Here is a 26,706-nt window from a genome sequence, read left to right as displayed (position 1 = left end):
AAAATGGGGACATTTATTAATAATCACCTTGTATGATAATACATATCTGTATACTTGCCATTTATTACTTTGTGAAGATATGTCATGTCGTTTATAGCGTCGTAGATTAGATTGCCATACTTAACCAACATTTCATCAATTTCTTTTCGAACTTTGTCCTGTACATATATTCTGATATTGTGCTAATTTGTATAAAGCGAATGTTGTGGTCGATGAAGAAGTTTCGAAGCCAACTGCGAAGAAGGTAAAACTTTGCGCGGTAGCTTCTATTACGGTAAGTTTATTTACAGTTGCTGCAGATAAATAAAATAACTGTTTTGTTAATGATTTCATGCAGAAAAAAGTTTTTAGAAAAAAATGTCTATTATTTAATTTATTAATTCTGATATTTGATATGCATGTTTTTACGATGTGGTAAAAGTATTGATATAATCATAAGAATAAACTATGTGTATTAACATAATTCGTCGATGGTCTTTTTGTCATCGGGATCAACGTAGCTCCTCTCCATGAGTTGTACAAGTAAATTCATAAAATCGTGTCTGACGATATCGTGCCGTGAAAGGAATAGAAAAGAAGTTAAAGATTTGTGCCGCAGAACTGAACAAAACGACCTTACTAGAATTTTTATCGGAGATTCTTTTTTCCCTGGATTCGATATTCATTATTCGATTCTTGAATACAGTTAGTTAGATTTGACACCAAAAGCCGTTGACATGATTACGTCTGTTGTATAGCTGTTGACAAAGTTGGACAAATAATTAGTAATAAATTGGATCAATGTTTAACGAATTTGCGAATACCAGTACTAAACCGTATATACTAAATTCATAGAAAATATACGAGGATAAATCTCAATTCGCATTCCGAGTGTATAAAATCATGTAATTCATCAGAGAGTTATTTTCTCTTATACATAAATAACATTAATAATTAATTTTTTACTAAAAGATTTTTTTATATTACTCATATCTAGATACAGAATATTTAGGAAGAACAAAATATCTTTTTAATTGTTTAATACGAACTTTTTCTTAACGAAAATATTGCAAGAAAGGTGGGAGTTATAATTTATTGTATCTTTTTTTATTATCAACATCACATCTTTAATACTTAACTATTGAAGTAAAACTCTAATAAAGGAAAGTTCTTTTTATTTGTAATTGTTCAAAGATTGTATGATTTTAACTATCTTTTCTTCTGTGCAGTAATTTTGCAAAAAATCATTTCTTTACTAAGCAACAATACATTGTCATTGTCGTGCTATCTCTCGTGTTTTATACTTACAGTTACAAAGGTTCTCTACACTCGAAGACCTCTGTATAAATTGACGTAAGTGTTTAAACAAGGTATCTTTAAGCCATCCATTTTTACCTTCAAATTAACGGAGTTTCTATTTCTTGTCGTTCGAAAAACTTGAATCAAATAACGGTTTTCTTTAAAAATAATTTACCATGCTGATATATCTTTCATTTCGACGGAATCTCGCACGAATAGAACGCGTGGACGAAATCGGATGTAGATCGGCGTTTCTCGGTCCTATTTTGAGGCAACGAATCTAATTGCTCTACCTCGGGATCGAACCAAGTATGTAGACTTACGAGAGCGAGGAATGGTGGGTTAGGTCGAGAAATCAACAGATATTACTTAAAAATTACGCAACTAATTTTATTATTATTTTATTAAATGGTTACAAAATATTCAAAGTTATTGCAAGGGGTTTGTATAATTAATTTGTTACTTACAAGGAACGTTTGGCAACCCGAAAATTCAAAAAATTCTGAAATTTGGTGTACACATAGAGGAGTTCATCCGTAACACAAAAATATTTTTTGTTGGTGCCCAATTTCAGTTTAAGGGGGTGAAACATCCCTTTGAAAAAAATCGGATTTTTTCTTTCCAAGCAAATATCGTCGAAACTATAAGAGATAGAGAAAAATGTTCTGAATAAAAGTTGAATGGCTGCAAGAGTACTTTATAACAGTGATAAAGAAAAATTTTTTTTTTATTTTTTTTAATACTTTCCCCCACCACCTACCTATTTTTTTTCAAAATTTTTATTTTTTTTTATAAGCAAAATAAAGCTTATTTTATTACGCATTCAACGGTATATGACAAAGCTATGTTGCAACATTTCCATTTTTTTTAAATAATTAAAAACCACTCCATAATGCATGGTACGCGCACGCGTCCGTGCACTATGAAAGTGTTCCCCTTCGATTTTGACGAGTCTTTAATACGTTGTTGTACAGATCAAAATAAGGGACACGTATTTTTTTATACGTGCCCACTCTCACTTTTAGGGGTGAAACACCCCTTTGAAAAAATCGGTTTTGTTTTTTCGAAGCGTGTATCGTCGAAACTGTAAGAGATAGAGAAAAATGTTCTGAATAAAAGTTGAATGGTTCGAAGAGTACTTTACAACAATAATTTAAAATAATTTTTTTTTGTTTTTGTGAGATATTTAATTATTATTAACATACATTTCACATAGCTTTCAATTATTTGAGCACGACAATATTACATGTATACTCACGATGACATAAAAGATGAAACTAATTAAAAGAAATCATTGACGTATATGAAGAAATATGTATTATATTTTGTTTCGCTCGTATAAAATTTTAGCCGGGCCAAGAACGAATGATAATCAAGTTATTCTAAATTACATATATTTTTATTATGTACAAGTAGGAGCAAGCATTATACATTAGCGAGCAATGTACATTATTATAATAACGCGGAACCAATTTCTGCCTCACTAGGCCTTCATCAGCCGCTATCATAAATATCTTAATATTAACAAAATATTGTTAAACAACTAAACTTGAGTAAACGACTCTCGAGTAAAAAATAGTTACACATTCTAATTGTCGTGGAAAGTCAAAATTAAAAATTATACAAAATTATAAATTAACGTTTTTCACGAGCCTCCCGCCTCTCCCGTAGTATTTGAATTATTGCTCCTCTTCCGCCACCGCGCTGCATGATTTCTTCAGCTGTAAAAGGAGGAGCTGTAGAAGAATTTGTTTCATCAATGAGTGGTCGTACTATATTCACCGGGACACTTGCTTTACAAGTGTCGCATTTTGAAGGCGGAAACTATAATAGATAACAAAATAAAAACAATAATAATAGAAAGTACAAATAATTAATGTTATTCATGTAACTAATAAAAGAACTTAATGGAAGATTAGGTTGATAAGATTTGCCACAGCTTGAACAGGATTTCATTTTTCACAATAAAAAATGTTGCAAATATACTAAACTGACGCAAAGCGATAGCACTATATTACTGTTTCATTTATACTATTGTTTTACGTATTTATACTACTGTTCTAATATAGGTATGCTTACATTATTTATTAACTTTACTTCGAACATTATACATTCAAATGTTACGTAAATATTTCTCTAGATGTGCGCGATTTTATAATTAATATTTACGCAGACTGTCCTCGAAATGTTTTCGTCATCTCCTATTAGAAAATAGAGTTCCAGGAAAAAACTTATTTATCGTGCATAATAATGTAATAAAATAGCATAATAGTGTAATAAAATAGCATTGAAGTAATGTAATACGTTGCTATTTTTCGAAGTAAAGTTTAATAACATAAAGTCACCTTGATGTCTAGACTAAAAAGAAACTCGGTCTTCGCTTCGCATGTCACTTGGCGCGAGACGCGACCGCGCTCTTAATTTTGCATACCAGACGATAAATAAGATTAAATAAAAGATTTCTTGGAAATCAATTTTCTAACGTTTAAGCTATTTGCGCAAAATCTATTCGCGCGGTAAATAAATTCATGTAATTGCGTCTTTTGAGTCATATAAATATATCCGAGGAAGTATTATTTCCAGTTTCATTTGCGACGTCAATCAGTTACCATTCTGTCGTTAGTAATCAGTGCTTGACAGAAATTTCTGTAAAATGACGCCGTTTAATGTAGCAAACGTAATAAACATGTTAGCTACTACGTTTCAAATTGCGAGTATAACACAGACACCTATAACACCAGTGGAAATTGAAGTACATAACGAAATTAAAAATATTTTACAAAAAGCTCAGGACACACGTTCAGTGATATTGATAGATCATGATTACGAAGATCCTTGATTTTGAAGATCCGTCGGAGCCACATTCCACGCAAGTTGTAGAACATATTACGCCTGCAGAAAAAGAAGAAGATGAAGGCAGTTTCGAACCTGAAGAATGCGTTGTTGATGATGAAGGAGGCATAGTCGACTTCAGTTATAAGAGAAAAGCTGTGGAGTTTTGGAAAAGTGGAAAAAAGGCCTGTAGAACTTTAAGTGCAGTACAACACAAATTCCGCAAGGTTAAATCTTATCATCAACTATACAGGTGGGAGACAAGTTTAGAAAAAGGTGGAACAAATGCAGATAAATTTGCATTTATTGCGGAATATGTACTGCACAAGTTTCAAGAAGCTTGTGATAGAAAATCAATCATTCATGATATGAATTTAAGATTATGGGCCTTGGAGGCAAAGGATCAAGTGGATCTACTCGAATTCAGGGCAAGTAAATGGTGGATTTGGAAGTTTAAAAAAGTACACGGAATTGTTTCTCGAAAAATAACCGCATTCCGAACGCAATTTACATTTAAAGATCAAGAAAATATACAAAATGTCGCAAAAGAATTTGTTTCAAATGTAAAGTCCAAGATCCCAGCTATAGGACTAGAAGAAGTTTATAATGCAGACGAGAGTGGCTTCAACCTTGAAATACATTCTGGGCGAACATTAGCGAAATCAAGAGTGAAAATAATTGAGGCAGCAGTTCAAAGTATATCTTCAACAACACATAGTTATACTATAATGCCTCTTATTTCGGCAAGTGGAAATCTTCTTTCACCACTATACATCGTTTTGAAGGGGTCTACAGGAACATTTGGACCGAGGGTGGAAGAAACTCTATTTCGTCCAGTTAACATATACATCCAGGCTTCAAAATCAGGAAAACTCACTGCAGAAATATTTCAAAACTTGGTTCACCGAAGTATATCTACCGAATACTGGCAGTAAAAGTATGCTTCTACTTGACTCATGGACGGGACACTGCCCGAGCCAGCTAGAGCAACATGTACCGGCCCTTTCTACAGGCCCTTTTTCCACCTTTCCAAAACTCCACAGCTTTTCTCTTATAACTGAAGTCGACTATGCCTCCTTCATCATCAACAACGCATTCTTCAAGTTCGAAACTGCCTTCATCTTCTTCTTTTTCTGCAGGCGTAATATGTTCTACAACTTGCGTGGAATGTGGCTCCGACGGATCTTCAAAATCAAGCACGTAATCATGATCTATCAATATCACTGAACGTGTGTCCTGAGCTTTTTGTAAAATATTTTTAATTTCGTTATGTACTTCAATTTCCACTGGTGTTATAGGTGTCTGTGTTATACTCGCAATTTGAAACGTAGTAGCTAACATGTTTATTACGTTTGCTACATTAAACGGCGTCATTTTACAGAAATTTCTGTCAAGCACTGATTACTAACGACAGAATGGTAACTGATTGACGTCGCAAATGAAACTGGAAATAATACTTCCTCGGATATATTTATATGACTCAAAAGACGCAATTACATGAATTTATTTACCGCGCGAATAGATTTTGCGCAAATAGCTTAAACGTTAGAAAATTGATTTCCAAGAAATCTTTTATTTAATCTTATTTATCGTCTGGTATGCAAAATTAAGAGCGCGGTCGCGTCTCGCGCCAAGTGACATGCGAAGCGAAGACCGAGTTTCTTTTTAGTCTAGACATCAAGGTGACTTTATGTTATTAAACTTTACTTCGAAAAATAGCAACGTATTACATTACTTCAATGCTATTTTATTACACTATTATGCTATTTTATTACATTATTATGCACGATAAATAAGTTTTTTCCTGGAACTCTATTTTCTAATAGGAGATGACGAAAACATTTCGAGGACAGTCTGCGTAAATATTAATTATAAAATCGCGCACATCTAAAGAAATATTTACGTAACATTTGAATGTATAATGTTCGAAGTAAAGTTAATAAATAATGTAAGCATACCTATATTAGAACAGTAGTATAAATACGTAAAACAATAGTATAAATGAAACAGTAATATAGTGCTATCGCTTTGCGTCAGTTTAGTATATTTGCAACATTTTTTATTGTGAAAAATGAAATCCTGTTCAAGCTGTGGCAAATCTTATCAACCTAATCTTCCATTAAGTTCTTTTATTAGTTACATGAATAACATTAATTATTTGTACTTTCTATTATTATTGTTTTTATTTTGTTATCTATTATAGTTTCCGCCTTCAAAATGCGACACTTGTAAAGCAAGTGTCCCGGTGAATATAGTACGACCACTCATTGATGAAACAAATTCTTCTACAGCTCCTCCTTTTACAGCTGAAGAAATCATGCGGCGCGGTGGCGGAAGAGGAGCAATAATTCAAATACTACGGGAGAGGCGGGAGGCTCGTGAAAATCGTTAATTTATAATTTTGTATAATTTTTAATTTTGACTTTCCACGACAATTAGAATATGTAACTATTTTTTACTCGAGAGTCGTTTACTCAAGTTTAGTTGTTTAACAATATTTTGTTAATATTAAGATATTTATGATAGCGACTGATGAAGGCCTAGTGAGGCAGAAATTGGTTCCGCGTTATTATAATAATGTACATTGCTCGCTAATGTATAATGCTTGCTCCTACTTGTACATAATAAAAATATATGTACTTTAGAATAACTTGATTATCATTCGTTCTTGGCCCGGCTAAAATTTTATACGAGCGAAACAAAATATAATACATATTTCTTCATATACGTCAATGATTTCTTTTAATTAGTTTCATCTTTTATGTCATCGTGAGTATACATGTAATATTGTCGTGCTCAAATAATTGAAAGCTATGTGAAATGTATGTTAATAATAATTAAATATCTCACAAAAACAAAAAAAAATTATTTTAAATTATTGTTGTAAAGTACTCTTCGAACCATTCAACTTTTATTCAGAACATTTTTCTCTATCTCTTACAGTTTCGACGATACACGCTTCGAAAAAACAAAACCGATTTTTTCAAAGGGGTGTTTCACCCCTAAAAGTGAGAGTGGGCACGTATAAAAAAATACGTGTCTCTTATTTTGATCTGTACGACAACGTATTAAAGACTCGTCAAAATCGAAGGGGAACACTTTCATAGTGCACGGACGGGTGCGCGTACGATGCATTATGGAGTGGTTTTTAATTATTTAAAAAAAATGGAAATGTTGCAACATAGCTTTGTCATATACCGTTGAATTCGTAATAAAATAAGCTTTATTTTGCTTATAAAAAAAAATAAAAATTTTGAAAAAAAATAGGTAGGTGGTGGGGGAAAGTATTAAAAAAAATAAAAAAAAAATTTTTCTTTATCACTGTTATAAAGTACTCTTGCAGCCATTCAACTTTTATTCAGAACATTTTTCTCTATCTCTTATAGTTTCGACGATATTTGCTTGGAAAGAAAAAATCCGATTTTTTTCAAAGGGATGTTTCACCCCCTTAAACTGAAATTGGGCACCAACAAAAAATATTTTTGTGTTACGGATGAACTCCTCTATGTGTACACCAAATTTCAGAATTTTTTGAATTTTCGGGTTGCCAAACGTTCTTGTTAGTTAAGTTGCCAAAAATACAAACAACATCGCAAAACATAGTTTACTTTATGTTGATGAAGAAGATTTTACAAATAGGTTTATTTGAGAAATTACAAAGATTCATTATAATTAAACCCTTTTACAATAGCATAAACACAAGACCGTAAGTTTGTCAGGGGTAGTTTTAAGAGCTTGTAAGCGAATGAAAAATTTTCATTTCTTACGTTACAACCTTACGTTTTGTGTTTACTGCTATTGTAGAACAGGCTTTAGAACTCAGAACAAAGATAAATTGAAATTTATAACGATTACAATATTTGTACCCTTACTTTACAATATTATATTCAAATAATTTATTAATACACTTAAGTGTAGTGATGTGTGTGTGTGTGTGTGTGTGTGTGTGTGTGTGTGTGTGTGTGTGTGTGTGTGTGTGTGTGTGTGTGTGTGTGTGTGTGTGTGTGTGTGGGTGTGTATGTGTATAAGTATAACTAAATAAAATTATTTAGTTTTAAATTTTATTTAGTTTAGCGGAGTTGGGGGGAAAAAGACTTAGGAATACTCGTATCGGGACGAGGTGATAATCTGGATAGGTGTGGGGGAGGAAGACGGGAATTACCGCGTCAGGGGGACAGAAGGGAAAGCGGGAGCGAAGCTCCTCTAAATCAAATCCATTCGGGCCAAGGGAATAGGCGCCTTCTGGTAGGGGGTCAGAGGATAAGGGGAAGAGCATTAAAACGGATTCAAAGTCTTGGCAGGGACCGGAGTTAAAGTAATAGCGCGAAGTGGGGAGTAGATATGGGACTTCTTCCAGTAATTCAACGCTGGAAGCGGAAGAGAAGGGAGGTTGCAGTCCTCGAGGTCGTGGGACTCGAGTTTCAGAGACTTGGAATGAAGTTCCTCTTCCTCGAGGTCGTTTGACCCGAGGATCAGGGATCTGAGAGGAAGTTCCTCTTCCTTGAAGTCATGGGACTCGAGTTTCGGAGACCTGGTAGAAAGTTCCTCTTCTTCGAGGTCGTGGGACTCGAGGATCGGTGATCTAGAGAGAGATGAAGAAAGGGAGATAAGGGTGTCAGGAAAGATTCTATAAGTAGCTCGGCTAGAAGCCGAGTCCGGGGAGTCTACACGGGGTTCGAAGGGAAAAGAAAAGCAAATGGGTGAATGAGAGAATGATTCGGGTGGAGAATTTGGGCCAGGAGTAATAAAAACTCCTGGTGGTGAGTTGATTGATTCGCCAGGGGTTTCTATATGTGTATTAACTAGAGCACCGGGGCAAGTAATATTTTGCGTTTGCAATTTGAATAACGAGGCAAACTTCTTCTAATTCAAACGATGCCAACAGTACCTCGCAGCTACCCGGGACTTATTTTTGTGCCCTCGGAGGGGGTTTTGGTTATCCACTGAAACAAAATTAAGAAAAAATAATAAGACTCTGTTTCTATCTGGTGTTTTACGGAAATAAATAAAATTATAACTAACATTTACCCGAGAGGGGGGAGGGAGGGATTTAATTAAATTATAAGAGAAGCATTGTTTTGAATCGGATTGAGAACAAAGCTCAATCCCAAAAAAGTACGAAAATTAACAGAAAAGATTTCTTCTGAATTGAATCGAAACAGAGTTTGATTCAATCAAACTCGAAAAAAGGTAGAGAGGTAGAAAGAAAGAGGATAACGAGCAAAAGAATAACAAATTTAGAATATGTAAATCTTTTATACAGTGAAACAGAAATAATAGTTAAAAAAAGTAAAATAATAAAAATAAAATTAAAGAAAACAAACCGGGTGTATAGGAACTTACTACTTGCTAAGAATCTATCTATGAGGGTAACAGGATACTCTCGGTAGCGCGGATTCGGTCGACAATATCTACCCAGGACAGCGGACAGCTGGTCAGGGGTTAGCCTTTAGGATGTTCCAAACTCGCGAGAAAAACTCACTGACCGAAATTTTCACGATGGAGCGTCTTATCGAAAGAGCTTATCAGGTAACTGTGCGTCCGAATGAATATTCATTCACAGATAAGTGAATGAATATGTATAGACCGCGGGTTCGAGCGTCGCTGACTATGTAACGGATGAAGTTCAAATATCACTGTTGCGGACTGGATGACAGATAGAACAAGAATAAAATTCCTGGTCCAAAGCTCCCTTTTTTATACTCGATTTTGCCCATATTTCTTATGTTTTTAAGCCCCAGGTTATTTTCCTATTATCCCGCCCAAGCATTCTCAGAATTTTTCAACCTTCCATTGTCTCTAGTGTTCGGTGAAGTTTAGCTCACTTCCATATTTCCGCAGAAATGCGCCGTTCCCTGAAATGATCTCATAAGACGGATTACATTCATTTGGCTAATTCATGCAATCTGTCCGCGATTCCTAAAAGATTGTTACTTAATGATTCTTTGGAAAGGCCTCGAGATAAGCTACAAAAATATGCAATGACAAGTAAGCAGTTCTATTTAAAAAATGTAAGGTGACCGTCACGTGAACTTTAAGCAACTATTCAAGGTCAAATTAATGACACCATCTTATGTCCCCCTCGAAACCATACAACTTTTGTCTGAAATATTTTTGCTAAAAATGCTTCATTGAAGAATTATTGAGGTACGTTTTTTAAAATAGGACAACCTGTATACAGGGTGATTATTAATGAATGTCCCCACGCATTTGTAATTTCTAATATAATAATATATTAGAAATACATATCCGTCGGTAAATCATGCTCGTATAAATGTCTCCACTTTTTACCGGCATTATAACTAATGCTGTGATTGGTGATAAAAGTAATCCAAGTGCTCTTGGAGCATGCGACGCGAACAAATCTATTATTTCTCCCAGGGATAACGCTTTAGATATTCTGTACCCTTTTAAATTATGTTATAATACCGTTGCGTTATTTGGAAGTGTCGTTCGTAGGTTCTTTCAAATTATGCCATGGCCATGATTACCATAATACCGTGAAGATTACAGACTTGCTTCTTGTTCATTCATTGTATAAACATTCTAAAATTGCACCGTTGTAAGCAGAGATGGAAAATTTAGCGTTTGGGGTGATTGCTTATATTTTTTACGTATAAAACATATAATACGTATAAAACATGTATGAAACGAAATTTACTATACACGGCAAATTTTTAAAAATCTAACGCATAATATTCACAATATAGAGTAATTCAGTTTTGCGCTTTTAATATACGATTGCGCGTAATATACGATCAGTACAAAATTACCTTTTAAAAAAAAAAGTAAAATAAAGCGTCAATTGCAAGTTTGTGTGCGTGTGTGCGTGCATGCGTGCGTGAGTGCATGTGCGTGTGCGTGCGTGCGTGCATGCGTGCGTGAGTGCGTGTGCGTGTGCGTGTGCGTGTGCGTGTGCGCGCGCGCGCGTGTGTGTATGCGTCGTGTAGCTTTCAAATTTTTATTTTTTTCTACAAAACCCAAGTGGTACCATTTTTGCATCTTCATTGAAAAATTTTTCTATTCTAATCCCATTTAAGTTATGTGACTTTAATAAATTAAAAATTCTATTTTTATATATATAATAAATCAAGAAAATTAGATTATTTAAATTGTTGCAAAATAAATCAAATTTAATTAAATTTTTTTTATTTATTAAAATTAAAAATTATTTTGTTTTTCTTGGGACAAAGAAAATTAGGAAAATAATAAATAATTTAATTTCTCTAACAATTTCTAATAAAAACCAAAATACTGTACCATCAATTTTAATAGTATCTATTACTTTAAAATATTTATTAATTTCTTAAAATAATTTCTAACAAAAACGAAGATAATTTGCTACCAATTCTAATTGTATCAGTTTGAAATATTTAGTATTGAGTCTGAAATCAGATCTTTTACTTAAGTTGTTTCATTTTTCACCTGATTTAAAAAAATAAAAATAAAATAAATGCAATATCTTTTTAATTATTTCTAGACTACATTTAAAACATATACAACTTTTTTTTTAATCAATATTTAATTGATATGACATACAGGAGCTAATGCATGCACAAAAAAAGAAGCTTATTACTGAAGCATTTAAAAATTTAGCTAAATGTAGACCTGAAAATAAGTTATAACTTAATTAAGATTCTGAAGACTAAAGTCAACAAAATAAAAAATGCCAATAAAAATTAACACAGAATGGTTGTTTAAGAATGTATGTTTAAAATTTATTCCAGAAAGACATGTTTCTGAAAAGTCTTTCTAGATTTAATAAATTTATATATACACATGACTATTTTATGTTGACTCCTATTAGTCTTTTTGTTTTGTTTTAAAAAAACAACTTTTGTTGGTTCATCAAGATAATATTTGGATCATTCTTAATCAAAAATTTGAATTTTAAGATTCACAGCTTTGAAATTAGATAATACAAAGGTTCTTGATGAGTTTTTCAAAAATCGCACAGGAATATGTTTCTATCTGTGTGCAAATATTAAATATCTTATTGACCATTGACCATATATCATTTTTTTTAAACCTTTTTCTTCAATCTACAAGTATTGACATCCAAATAAAACATAAGTATGTAAACTTTGAAAAACAAAAACAGAAATGTACATCACGCACTTCATTGAAATTCGTGACTTCAAAATACACAATCTCGTCAAACGTAATAATTTTATGTTATACATAATAAACGAACGAATTTGGCAGAAAGAAGTGTTGCTTTGCCGCACCAACTGAAATTTTAATTAACAACTATTCAACTTAAAAAACCTGTCGTTAGTACTGTCATGAATGATACATCACATAATTGTATGAATACGTTTATATCTGGGAAGTCTTAATAAAATTTCAAAAAGATAATTGAATGAAAAAATCGACGGTAAACTACATTGTACGCAAATAAAATTTGAGTGTAGTTAGTGCTGTAAAAAAGAATAATTATTTCTTTAATGCACCTTTTTAATTTTATAATATGACAAATTTAAATGATTCAACTTACATACGCGATGTTTTTAGAACGAGATATTATATAATCAATTTACTATAATCTTATAATCATATTGCTTTCTTCGCAAAATAAAATATTGAAATAAAAATATAACATTTTACTGAAATTTTAAATCATAAAACTCTTTAAGGAAGATTAAATTCTTTGCAAAATAAAATATTAAAATAAAAATATAACATTTTACTTAAATTTCAAATCATAAAACTCTTTAAGGAAGATTAAATTCTTTGCAAAATAAAATAAAAATATAACATTTTACTGAAATTTCAAATCATAAAACTCTTTAAAGAAGATTAAATAGTATATTAGCAAGATTATAGCATTGTTTCATATACTGGATACGATATTTAAAGCGTTATCATTATGTACGAGTATGTAACTACGTTTCAAACAATAATGTGTTTTTTTATATCTATTCATCTTATTAATCTACATTTAAAGTATATTAAGATATTATTACAACAAAATTAATAGTTTATGAGATTTTTCATATTTTATATCAAAATGTACCAGAATAAAGCATATAAAATATTCTGTAAATTATTGATTTTTTGATAACTCTATTTAATATTTTCATCCCTGGCGAAAATAGCATATTTATTAAGCATTTATTGAAGTAGAGAAATATTCAACCAATAATGTGACAAATTAAACGAGAACGTCTTCAACAGTCGTAGCTAGATCTTAGTGCTTATATTTATTCGTGTAATTTTATATATTCTTGAAATTCATCAAATTTATTTACCGAATTACTTTTTCGGTCATAACACAACTCTAAATTGAATAAGAATTAGTAATATCACGTTTACTGAATTGAAATTTAATAACACTTAATGCTAACTAGCATCTAAATTAACCTTTTTCTTGAAGTGTTTATAAGATGGAAATATAAACATGAAATTATTTATGAGATATTTACGATTGTTTAATAGACGTTCAAAAAGTGTTGTATATATTTGGAATGAGAAACGTTTTATCAGAAGTGTTTTGTGTTTCCAGAATGTTGCAAATGTTCACAGGGTGTTTCGTAAAACTTCAATAAATGTCAATAAACTCCAATTAAACATCTATCAAATCACCTCTATTAAACATCTCCAACACTTATGCAAACATCTTATAAACATATTATTGTCGTCAAAAATATGCAAAATAATTAAAAGAAGACCTTTATATTATTAAAAAAACAATTTTTTTCGAAAATTGATTTTTCCATTATTTGACTTCTTGTACCATACCATTTTCTTGAGCAGTGTTTGCTATTATACGTAATTTTAGAAATAATAATTTGTAACTTTTGAACACTTTTGCGCCAGATTTTTTTCTAAGAATAATAATTAGCTTTAATTCACATCTTATTAATAAAATCCGAAATTTTGATTTGGTTTTGGTTACGGTTACAGCCAGTTTTAGCTAAAAATTAAGGATTTGGTTAAGGTTCGGCTGAAAAAAGAGAGTTTCAAGAACGAAACCGAAACTGATCGTAAGTACCAAGCTGGTAAACAGTTTGTATTTCAGAACGAAACTTCTATTCAAGACTTAAAGGAAACATAGAAACGGAACTTATAGGAAGTTTATGAAAATTTTAAATGAAAAGAAAGACAAAACGACTGGAACAATTATATCTATTTGGTATGATATAGATTGTTGTTCTGCCTTTATACATATCTTTCTTTCATTTAATTCTCCTGGTGGTAACCTGGTCTATATACCAGAAAACTTGAGAATCTATTTTAAGAGAGCCTATACTTAAACGAAATGCCGATATTTATACTTATTGATTATTAAGAAAGACCGGTGAAACGAGCAAAAATTTGGATGTTAATATACAACGTAATAATTTTATTAAATAATTCAACACAAACGTTTCGACTCTAGTCTTCTTCGTTGTGTGATAATTTTAAACTAGGACATCGGAGTCTTCATTGTGTAACACTCTTACATCAACGACGCAATCTGTACAGCAATACTCATTTTGAACGCAATTTTTGAAACGGCATAAAGTTCGAAAAAATAGGCAGTTAAAGTCCATGGTCTTTTAATTTTTTAATTCACTTTAACTTTTATTTTTAAATTCATACGTTTAGATTATTGTTTTATACTTATTGACATTTTTATATCAACTATTACGGACAGCAGCAAATAAACTTTTACCTGCTTCGCCGACTAAAGTAGCTACCGAACAATTATTTAGTTCTGCCTAACAAATCTTTGCAGGCATACGCAGTAACTTGGGCACAAATGCAAAAAGAGTTATTATTTTTGTCTTGCATCATTCAATTATTTAATAATAATTATTAGTTTTAAGCTTACAATTCTATAGTAAAAAACATTTACTAATATTAAATGTTTATACTAATTTTTCAAAGACTAAAAGAATATTTTTATTTTCTGAAAGATATTTCTAATTTATTTGTTTAAATTTTTTTATTAAAGGGTTACGTACACCTAGAAATGCATCAAAAATAATCCTATATTCATGAATTTTTTTTCCGAACCTATTAAAGGTGTCAAATCGTAACTTGTACTAATGTTTTATATATAATTTTGTTAATAAAACTTAATTAAAAAATAATAAAAAATTAAAGAAATATCGTTTCTTCACGAAACCGTGTTTTTCAAATCGGTAACCAAAATATTTCGAAAACGAGTAGATGGATCGGATTCGGATTTATTTAACAAAAAAATACGTAGTTTTTGTTGAAGGAATTGTTTTTAAATCTCTTAGTTTTTTTTTAACAACCAAAAAACTGTTTTAATTTTAAGCGATAATTCGGACTCTTAAATTTAGATAAGCGACATTTTGCGATAAGCACAAATTTTAAAAATTGGCTAAAACAAAAGTTAGATTTAACTATATATTTTAAGAAAATAGTGCATTTTTGTATTTCGGATGAATCGTATCTATATAGATTCTACAATAAGTCCGGCAAACAGCTGCAGCAGCTATATTTGATGCCAACGCCGATATCTCTTTAATTTTGTAATATTTTTAAAGAAAAAAATTACATTTTATGAACGAAACTATATACAACACATTAGTACAAATCGCGATTTAATATCTCTAATACGTTCGGAGAAAAAAATTCATGAATATAGGGTTATTTTTAGTGCCTCTAAGTGTATGTAACTCCTTAAGATAATACAGGCTTGTGATACCATAGTGTATAATGCTCTTAGCTAATAAATTGGCGTTAGTTAGAATTGTGTCGCGTTAATATTTACTGATTTTATTATAACAAATGGTATTGCCCTGCTTTCTTTTATGTGCGTGTAATAATTATTTCATTAATTATATGTTTATAAAGAAGAGGTACGTACTTTTTTGTGCGTGTGCTTACACATATTTCTCACCTGTAGGATTGTTGAAAGTTTCGGTTTTGGTTTTGGTCAAAATTATCACATACAGGGTGATTATTAATAAGTGTCCCCACTTTTTACCATAGGAGCTTGATTTACCGACGGATACGTATTTCTAATATGTTATTATATTAGAAATTACAAATGCCTGCTTCTATAGTAAAAAGTGAGGACATTCATTAATAATCACCCTGCATATCAGAATATTTGGTTTTGATTTTGGTTGAAACTAAAAAAGATGGTTTTGATCGGACTTTACTAAAGATTTCTAAGGTCGCTAACTATATTCTTATAACTAAAATTTCAAAATACAAAATGGCCTATCTAATATGGAGGATTTATATTTTTAAATTTAAATGGATTTATGTCCCATTATATTATTTTTCGATTTAAATAAATTTAAATACAAAATGAGCTATTTATTATGTTGAATTCGAATGTATTTATATTACTTTTAAATTGAAATAGATTCGAAAAATCTGAAGCGCAAATTCAAAACAAATTTATTTCTATCTATTTCAATTCATTTTCGTTTCCTGGGAGCGCAGAAAGGAAGTCGCTAATCAAAGATATAAATTTTTGAAAGATTGGAACATACATGTCTCATACCAGTCACGAAAGTATTAAATGCGTCGTCATGTATATACATAAAAACAACTTTTTGCTTATATTGGATGTCCCATTTTAATGAAAACAATAAAATATCTTCAAAACTGTGAAAGATACGGAAAAATGTTTAAGATAAAAATTGAGGGGAACAATGGTGAAGTTAATTTTCGAAAAAAAAACAATTTTTTACGGTTATAAGGTTATGGCCATTTTTTAAAATTGATCTTATAACTTTAACGTAATATCATTTCTCTGACTATTTTGTATATAAAAGTATAAAAGTAGAATTATCTAAAAATCAATATTTACAAGGTATTTTATATTTTATTTTGATTTATGTTTACACAAACTATGAAATATTATCATGTAAACTATCTAGTTTTTGGCAATTGTATTTTAATACCTTTACAGAATAATAAGAATCAATTGGCGTAAAGAAAACACAGTTTTGCTTAATTTTCAAAAAATAATTTACTGCTTCTGTAAAAATCAAAAACCCAGTATGTGAAACAATAATTCATAAATAAAATATATTCATTTTAATTTGACATTAATGTATGGTACAGTTTTTTCTATGTATGAAAGTAATACATAAATATGTATTGTATGACGAAATATATAATAGCTTCGTCAATCTTGACCTGGAAAATTTTGATTTAAATTTTTTTTTAAGTTTACAATCCGCATAAAATCTCATTAAGTTCGTAATCCAACATTACAGTGAATAAACTGCGACAAATGGTGATGGTGAATATAAAGAAAAGAAAGTATTCTTATTTTGAAAATATATTTATTCTTTATTTTTGATATTTTATTAAATATCGAAATGAGATTATATAGCATAAATTAAACATAACTTGTGCTTAGACATAACCTGTGCTTATAACTTGTGCTTGGACATTAAGAAAAATATATTCTTATTATTCAATAATAATTTTCATGAATTGACAGGAAAAAATATCAATAGAAACAGATAGAAAATAACAATATCTTCAAACTAAGAATTAGAATTTTTTAATATTATTATTATCAATAAAATCGTGCTCTTTAGACTATTATATTAAAATAAAAATATTTGGCTGACATTTTGTTAAAATTCAAAATCGTTAAATTGTTTAGAAAGAGATTAAATTATATATAAACAAAATCATCATTGTTTTATTATAAGAATATAATTTTTTTGCTTATTTATAAAACAATGATTGTTAAATAGAATACATTTTAATCACACATTCAGCGAAATAGAAATTGCTTTCCTGAAGTAATCAAACAACTTGAGTTCTTTATGTTTGTGCGATTATTATTGTTCTGTACGATGTGATAGGAATTTTTCACTGTAAGATAGAAGAAAATTATTTTTTCCTTATAAAATATTTTGAGAATCGATAGTGCCATTAGTGCGACAATGAAGTTTAATTACTCCAAATGCTCGCTTATACTGGCTATAGCTTACCTGAGTTGGCGATAAAAACGACCAGAAAAATTTGCAAAAAATTTTTGGAACGAGTGTGCAGTATGCAGTTATGTAGAATTAAGAGGACGAACGATATTCACTGTTTGAATAAAAATTTCTTAAATCCGCGGAAATTGCTGAGAAAATAGTATGTGGAATAATCGGCCAGACACGATCATATTCAAATTGTGAAATTCGGTTCAAAGGACTTTTAAATATTCGAAGGAAAACTTTTAAAAGAAAACACAATTAATTAATGTTAAAGAGTGTATTTCGATTTTGCCGAAATAACCGGTATTATCTGAACAAAGGCTCGTTACGCTTTAAACCTGAGCTTCCGGGAAATGCGTTACGGAATTTCAGGAAGTCAAAGTTGCGGTGTCATCATCAATCGATGCGCGCGATAGACGAAATCGTGGCAACGCATGTCAATACGCCGGTAATTAAGACAGTGTTTGCAGTTTTCGAAAACAAGGAGGAAACAGCAGAGAAATTTGTTCAAACAACGCGTATAAATATGAAAACAATCTCTCAAATCCCTAACGGTAAAAAAATAATTTATTAACGACATCGTGTAATCGAGTTCAATTTTCGTTCCGCAATATTTATAACGTTTATTATTTATTTTAAATTTGTTCTTTTTTTATAATTTTATTGTTTTAGCTATATGTATATATATATTTTTTAAATAAGCTTGTTGAATTTGGGCAAATTTTTAACTTTCGCTCCAAACTTCAACTACAAATATATCTGTTTTCCCCGCAAATGAAAGGCAACCTTCTCAGAGCGCTTATGTATATGCCTTTCGCAACTGAAGGGTTTAATATACAAGGTCAGTACATTCATTCGAACTTTTCGAATCAGTCAACTTCTTTACAACAAATACTTTATCAAGATATTATTCACTATGATACTGACAAGGGTAAGTCTGTCCAACTTGAAAATTTAAAAGATAATTTGGCAAAGCACAAAGAATACCCTGATACACATATAACGTTCTATTTTTCAGAAGTGAAATCAACTCCTGAAAATTGATCTATTTTGTTTTATTATTGAACAATTTCGTTTCGATGAGTTTTCTGATCAATAATCTCATTTAAAAAAAGTAAATATACTGTACGGAATTTTGTTCTATCTTCTTTTGTTGGTGAATAATGGAAGCTTTTAGGGATTAATTTTATCTCTACAGAATAAATTCAGGTAGCAAAGAATTGGCTGTAATATATCCGAATATTCTCTATGTATTGTCACAGTTTCATAATTTTTAAAGTTTCGAATTGGGGACCTTCCCTTATGAGACACTTGACCGTGCACGCTTCGCGCAGGAAGGAGCATGATATTGCACGCGCTCGAAATAGCGAAATATACAATGTTTTATATATATTATATATATATATATATATATGTATAATAAATTAAAGAATGTGTTGTCGTCGGCTACATATTCTCAGTCACCGCTTGGTCCGTTACATTACTTACGTACAAATTCGTCGTGTGTAAAATTACAATATGTATATGCACATTATATAAATTCTGCGATACGCGCGCACTGCGGCTGCAGTCGATGGAAACGTTGACGAGGCGAGTTCGAGGCAGTTTAAATTTTGTAGGCTTTCAATGCTAATCGCGTAAGGCAAAAGTAAGAAGAAATTTGATTGGTTTTTATATATCAGCTTGCCTCGCCAACGTCTCGTGTGTGAAGTATCAATCTCGAGTTGGCGAAGAGACACGGCGAAACGAGGACATCGCCGTTCATCACTGTTACACCGGTGGTGGTCCATTCGGATAGAAGGCTATAGGCGTGAAGCTCTTCGCGAGATTATTAGAGAGCATGCAGCTGTAGTCTTCTTCTGCAGACGGCACCAGCGATGCGACGCCGAGCAATAACAGCATCAGCGCTTGGATTGGTAGAGAGACTCGTAGAACTCGTCCTAGGAAGCGATAACCACGTACAAGTACCGTCCGATCTCTTTCGTCACCACTGCAACAGATTTCCAATAATGAAAATATTAAATGAGATTGTCTCGTTGAGGTTGAAGGAAGCCAACGTTTTCTTACGAGCGTCTAAACTTTATTTATCTACTTTACTTGTTATACAGAAAAAAATCAGTATTAAATCAATTATCATTGTTTCCCCAATTAGTAGGCAATGTTTTTTAAAGTTTTTTTTTAATATTTATTTGTTATTAATTATGCATTGTACAATTCGTTTATAAAAGTAATATTTAGTAAATATTTACTAAGTATTTATTTAGTAGTGAGTACTACGATCCATAACTACCCTACAATATCTTAAATAGACTACAACGAAATTTTAATGGTTGCTCTTGAAATTCAACGCGAATTATATCATGATATCTCGCAACCCTCATCTTTTTCTTCTATTAAAAAAAGAAACCTTTTAAATGTGAAATTATTCTTTCAAATCTTACATAAAGGCTAATTTACAATGCTTTTTTTCTTTTCTGTTTCTTGCTTCTTGTCTATTATTATTTTGCTTCTTTGTGCACTTTTTTTATCAACAATCGTGTTTCTTATCTCTCTTGGAGTTCGTTAACTTTTATCTAGCCTATTTCAATAAAACAATAAAACGCGAAGAGGCAAAAAGGTAATAGATAAAAAGCAAAAACGACGAAACAAAGAGCACATTGTAGACTAACTGTAAAAATTGTTCAAACGTTTTTTTAATGAAAGAAGGAATTTAACATTATTTTTGGCGTGTTTAAAAATGTTTTTTAAGTGTCAAAAAAACATTTGTTTCAAACATTAAAGTAAATATTAAAGTAAATGTTTCTTTAATAAAAAAGAGAAAATTTAATTATTCTTAATGTAGAAATATTCTTTAAAAATATTTTCCAAATATTTTAAAAAATACTTTTTTAAATATTATTTGTTAATTGAGTTATACAGGATATATCCAATCACCCGCAATCGGGACACACTATCAAGGTAAGCGCTTTATCCTAAATCTATCACTTTTATAATTTATTCACTCATAGCACAGTCAATTAATAGATTTTTTTTTTTAATTCACGGATATCAAATAATATGACAATTTGATATTCTGCGCGAATTTCCGTTTAGCAGGAATGTGATAAAACGCGCAAAGTGTGTATCAATTGCAGGTGATTGGCAGCAATCTCTATATAAACAAGTATACATATAAAATCGTTAAAAAATTTAATAATCTTAAACAGACCCAATTTGCTTACACGGAACATTTTTATATACCATCAAGAAAAATATATTTATCTTTATTCAATAATAATTTTCATGAGTTGATTAGAAAAAAAAAATCGTATAAAAGATAGTAATATCTTGAAACCAAGAATTTTTAAAATTATTATTACTAAAACGATCATGTTGTACTCTTTGTATCACTATTATAATATTGAAATAAAAATGTTTTGAGACAACGATTGTTGATTTGATATCAATTTTTTTCTGTGCATAATTATCAAATTTGCAGTATCATTCTGATAAATAAAGTTCTATCATAAGGCTAATCAACAGATATCGTCACGAAGAAAAAGGAAAAAACGTAGAAAAAGGAAACAACATACTCTGTGCCGGTGGTGTGAGGCTGATCAGTTCCAGAGGCAGCTTCGTCGAGCAGCTACAGTTAAACAAAAACAGAAAACACAAACAATAAGATACTGTGCAAGTGGTTACTACAGATAACTTATGCATGAAAGTACCATCGCGATGATATTTCATCGTCGGATGACGCTTCTCGCTCTCTGAAATTTGGTGTGACTTTACTAATTTGTGCAACTCTACGATAAACTCTACACACCAATATAGAAATAAAAACAAAGATTGTTTTTTTTTCTTTTTATCGAATAAGGTATCTGAGTTGAATAAGATCTACTTAAATTGTTTTATTTATTAAATACTATATTTTTTTAAGAGTTCTTAAAAACAAAATTTTAAAAGTTTTGTTCAATAGAATTTTATTATAAAAATGAAGAACAGAATAGTTTTTAAAAAATGAAATTAATTAAGTGAACATTTTATTCAACTCAGGTATCTTAATATAGTAAAGGTGACAATAATAGAATCTATGAAATACAAGTATACCGCCTCTATCGGATCAGCAAAGCAGATATTTATTGGGCTATTTAAAGACAAAGCTTTAACTATATCAAAATGTCTCAGCTATGGTGTTTTTCTTTGATAAAAAAAGTTTTAATCAAATTTTAATTAAATTTTGATAAACTTAACGTTTCATTAAGTTTGATAAAATTTCAATAAATATATGCAATATCATTTTAAATAGAGTAATTATAATTTTCTAGGTTAATATAATTATTATATTTTACAACAATTATATTTAAATTATCCCTAACAATAAATGATATCGAGCAAATATTGCGATATTTTACAAATATACGCACGATATCACGATATTGTACAAATGTTCGTACGATATCTAGAATATTCCAGAATAGTCATACGATATCTTGCGCTGTTAGGGACATTTAAACATCTAGCAGCGCCAAGTTTTTGTAGTTTAAAAATATTTTATTTAGGTTTTGTAGAAATTAAAGGGAGTACCACACGCCGGGTTAGAATAGAAAAATTTTTCAATGAGGATACAAAGATAGTACCATTTGGGTTTTGTAGAATTAAAGATAGCATCACTTGGGTTTTATTAAAAAATTTAAAAAAATTATATTAATAAAAAAAATAAAAATACTATTACTTGCATTTTATTTGTTAAAAGTAGTACAGCAGTTATTTTAAAGAGCAATATATTGGGGGGGGAGGGGAGGGAAGCAACTTACATAATTACTTTCTTGATTTTTTTGTTGGGCAATAAGAAATATCATAGTTATATACTATTTTATTATATTTTTACTTATGAAGAAAAATTGATCCGATTCGTCTCGATCTACGAGTTAATAACGAAATTTTTGAAACGATGGTATTATAAATGGGACTAACAATATATATTTTCTTTGGGCCGTAGAGCCATCGAAAAAGAAGAACAATATATATCTCATGATACTCTGGCCAAGAATTCTAAGAGTGCATTCTATTTAATGCTTTCAACACTCTCTTGGAATATCATCCTTATTATTTAAACATGTAAACATTTGTGCTCAAATATCAAATGACACTCTCGAGTGTTGCAAGCGAATGACGCTCTCGAGTGTTAAATGGAAACCGCCCTTAAGTTTGTAATTTTTATTCGTTATTGTATCATACTGCGTGTGCGCCACCATATCTATTAGTTTTCAGTTCGCGGTGTTCGCGCAGTGATCATGTGATTCGTGTCGAAGTGTGATTAGTGTGAGCTGAGATTTTTCCGTATTTCTTACTCGTTTTTTTATGCAAAAGTGAACCGAACGTGAAAAAATGTGCTCAAACATCGAATATAATGCTGAAGTTATTTAACGCGCATGGTAAGTAGTAATTAAATCGATTAATCACAGTCGAAAACTGAAGCAGTAACGTAAGCAGTAGCCCATCAAACATGTTGATTTTATTACCGCTTATATCTTACTATACTGCTTAAGTTTTTCTATATGTCCCTAACTTTATTGTAAACAAAATTTCAATATCGATAGAATGCTTGTATTTGTCGAAATGATGTGACTTCTATTGATTTTGCCAGTCGAAACGTATTGCATAATACATAATGTATAAATATGTTTAAGGTGGTTTTCCAAAATTTTTACTTTCATAATTCAATTCGCGATATTTCGTGTCCGATAGATTTCTATCCATAAAAGTTGCTTGAAATTTTAAAGGTAAATAATACTGCGTTTGATTTATTTATTATTTTTTTTTTTAAGAAGAAATTTGTTCTAGAAACTTGAAAATATGATTGTAAATTTTTTATAAAATTTTTGAACCTCTTGAAATAAATAAACAAGTAATAGGATGGGAGATATTCATAATTGCGCTAAAAAACCCTTTTTTACATTACATTATAAAGTATAAGAAATAAACTTAATCAAATTTTGAAAATAAGTTGATTAGGTTTGCATAGGTTATCTTGAATTTTTTCAAATATTTTGAACATTTTTCTTTAAACAAAATTTGGGGGGATGAAAATTTTTTTTTTTATTTTTGCGAATTGAAACACAAATACTAAGAAAGTTTAAAATTTTGAAATATTTTAAAAGTTCATAAAAAATCTAAAAAAATTTTCTAAAGAATTATAAAATTATGCAAAAATACTGAAAAATTATATGAAAGTTCTCAGGAAAATTTGTATTGAAATTATGAAAATTCTGAATTTTTCATATAATTTTCTAGAATTTTTATGCAAATTTTAGAATTTTTTAGAATTTTAATATACAATTTCTTTTTAGAAAATTTTTTAAATTTGTTGATAAATTTTCAAATGTTTCATAATTCACATATATGAAAAATTCTAAGAAAAGCAGTAAACTTGCCCAGTGTTTCTGCAAAATGTTCTAATTTGTATAAAAATTCTGAGAGAAATTTTCTCCAGAAGTTTCTAAAATAGCATTAACCATTATTAGAATGAGAGTTTTAAGTAAGTTAATTGCAGACAAAATAAATAAAAATTTTAAAAACTATAATACTCATTAACGCTCAGAGAGAGAGAGAGAAAGAGAAAGAAAGAGAGAGAGAACATTTAGAAGTTACATAAATAAAGTTACTGCATCATTTTTGCAGAAGAGCATAAAATGTTCGCAAATTATACAATTCTCTTTCATCAATATGGTACCATTGAAAATATAACAACATTGTTTATTACTACATAAAATTAAATTCATTATTATTTATCATACACAATTCTTTTTTAATTTTTTTTTACATCAATGTTTATCATTATTGTCAAAAAATTTTTTTAACCAGAAGCAATCGTTTTTATTGCTTAAATTTTATTTATTATTTATTATTTTAAAGTTGGCAATGCTATAAACTTCTGTGTTAAAAAATCTGTAAGAGAAGTATGTATAGGTATATGTATGATTTTTTTTTCTAACTCTAAAGAACCTTTTTAATTAATAATTCATTCTCGACGCAAATCACAAATATTTTGTAAAATTTGGGACGTTTTATCTCGAGACCTTAATGTGTTACACATCGACTATATTTGGTGTCACGCTATCTATTACAAAATCTACATCAGGCTTATACGACCTCGGCAATAATACAGATAGGTTAATGGAATTTATATCATGGTGACTACAGCTTTGATTAGATGTAGATTAGAGTTACAGTAGATTAGAAATAATAGAGTGTAGCTTACGTCGTGTGAGAGAGATGCGAGAGATGTAGACGTAGCGGCAAGACCGACATCCCGCGGGTCCAGCCCGAGGGCAGCACCTAACTTAAGAGCGTAGATTCCTGTGAGTCTCCTTAACGACTGCAACCTTAATCGCAGTTCTTGCAGACGCGTTCTGGTTTCCGTCTGTTCGTCCAAGAGATGATTAGTCGCTTCTTGTAATGATATCACTCGCGGCTCGCAACGCTCTAGATCACTTCGCAATTCCCTAAAATAAGAATAAAAAATATATTTTAACAACTTATTATATATTTTTTTATATGAATTCGACTATTTCGAGCTGCTGTACTATACAAAAATGATCTTTAAGTAATCTAAAATATTTCGATAAGTGATTTCTCACATTAATTCAAAAACATACTTTATTTGAGCAAAATGTTTGAACCGGCTTAGTTTCAAAGATTCTTAGAGGAAAAAACTTTTTTCTCGCGAGAATGATTTATCTGTTGCTATATTCTTTTTATTATTTCCCATATAAAAATAATAGAGACTTTTTTATACTGATTTATTTCATTTACAAAAAAGAATTATAGACTTGAAAAAAAAATCAATGGCGTATCAGTTTTTTCATCAAATTTCTTGGGTCAGTAATTGAAAAACAAAATTTATTTCTTGTGTTATTCGCATATTGATTGTTAGCAAAATTGAAAACATCTTTTACAATAAATCTATTCGTGTTCGAAAATGTATGGTTGTTAAAGCATTCTGTAAATATTTTGTATAATTTTTTTTATAATTTTACTGCGAGTGATTTTTGAAAAATATTAACATATATAAAACTATATCCTAACTTTGCAAAAGTCAAGATATTATAGTTTTTTTTTAACGGTGTCTGTTAATGGCTTTTTGCAACTCGTACACTGCAAAATTTGAAAATTAAAAAAAATATTTCGATGTTTCCTTAAATAATTTTAAAAATTATATTTAATAATAAAAATTAAAATTTGGAAATTTAGAATTGGTTTACAGTGATTTAATATGATCTTGGGTTAATAAACTTGTTTCCGCGACTTTTTCCGATTGTTCCTGACCATTTTTAAACTTCCGTTACTTTTTTTCTGATTTCCCGGCTTTTTCCCTGACAATCCTGAATACCCAACTTATTATTATAAAATAATTGTATATGGCCTAGAAAAATGAGACTTTATGAAACGTACACAATGTTTCGTCAAAATAATCCGTGGTTTTTGACATTTTTCAGAGAAACGTATTTTTCCTTCAATTTGGTATCTTTGTACTCTGTAAAAACTCTTTAAAACCAGCAGAAAGTCATTTTAGACATATCGTCATATAAAGTTTTAAATTAATATCCATAATTAATGTAATTTAAGAGATCACCTCTTAAAATCTTTGAGAATATTTAAAGAACCTCTTATCATTTCATTCATCGATCGCAAGACA

At 30.2% G+C, this 26,706-nt stretch overlaps 2 protein-coding genes across 4 annotated transcripts in view; one reads left to right on the top strand and one right to left on the bottom strand.

Moving 5' to 3' along the window:
* Window positions 1–138: 138 nt before the first annotated feature.
* LOC113004787 overlaps window positions 139–26,706 on the top strand; it is a 204,049-nt gene continuing 177,481 nt past the window's right edge. The window contains exons 1-2 of one of the 3 annotated variants that reach the window (XR_005574758.1): window positions 139–274; window positions 1,290–1,332. The gene's annotated coding sequence lies outside the window, so the exon portion shown is untranslated. Of the gene's footprint in view, window positions 275–1,047; window positions 1,333–22,723; window positions 23,444–26,706 lie in introns of those variants that run through there. The other 2 variants (XM_039449115.1, XM_026139113.2) reach the window with 2 other exon arrangements.
* Window positions 18,289–26,706, bottom strand: part of LOC105208141 (nesprin-1) — a 135,614-nt gene continuing 127,196 nt past the window's right edge. Inside the window, 3 exon segments of the mRNA XM_039449107.1 lie at window positions 18,289–20,016; window positions 21,599–21,651; window positions 25,270–25,513. Coding sequence (XP_039305041.1) covers window positions 19,797–20,016; window positions 21,599–21,651; window positions 25,270–25,513 — 517 coding nt within the window. The 3' untranslated portion in view covers window positions 18,289–19,796.

This window comes from Solenopsis invicta, chromosome 5 (assembly GCF_016802725.1).
Source record: "Solenopsis invicta isolate M01_SB chromosome 5, UNIL_Sinv_3.0, whole genome shotgun sequence".
Taxonomy (NCBI): Eukaryota; Metazoa; Arthropoda; class Insecta; order Hymenoptera; family Formicidae; genus Solenopsis; species Solenopsis invicta.
This window is presented reverse-complemented; position numbering and strand designations above follow the sequence as displayed.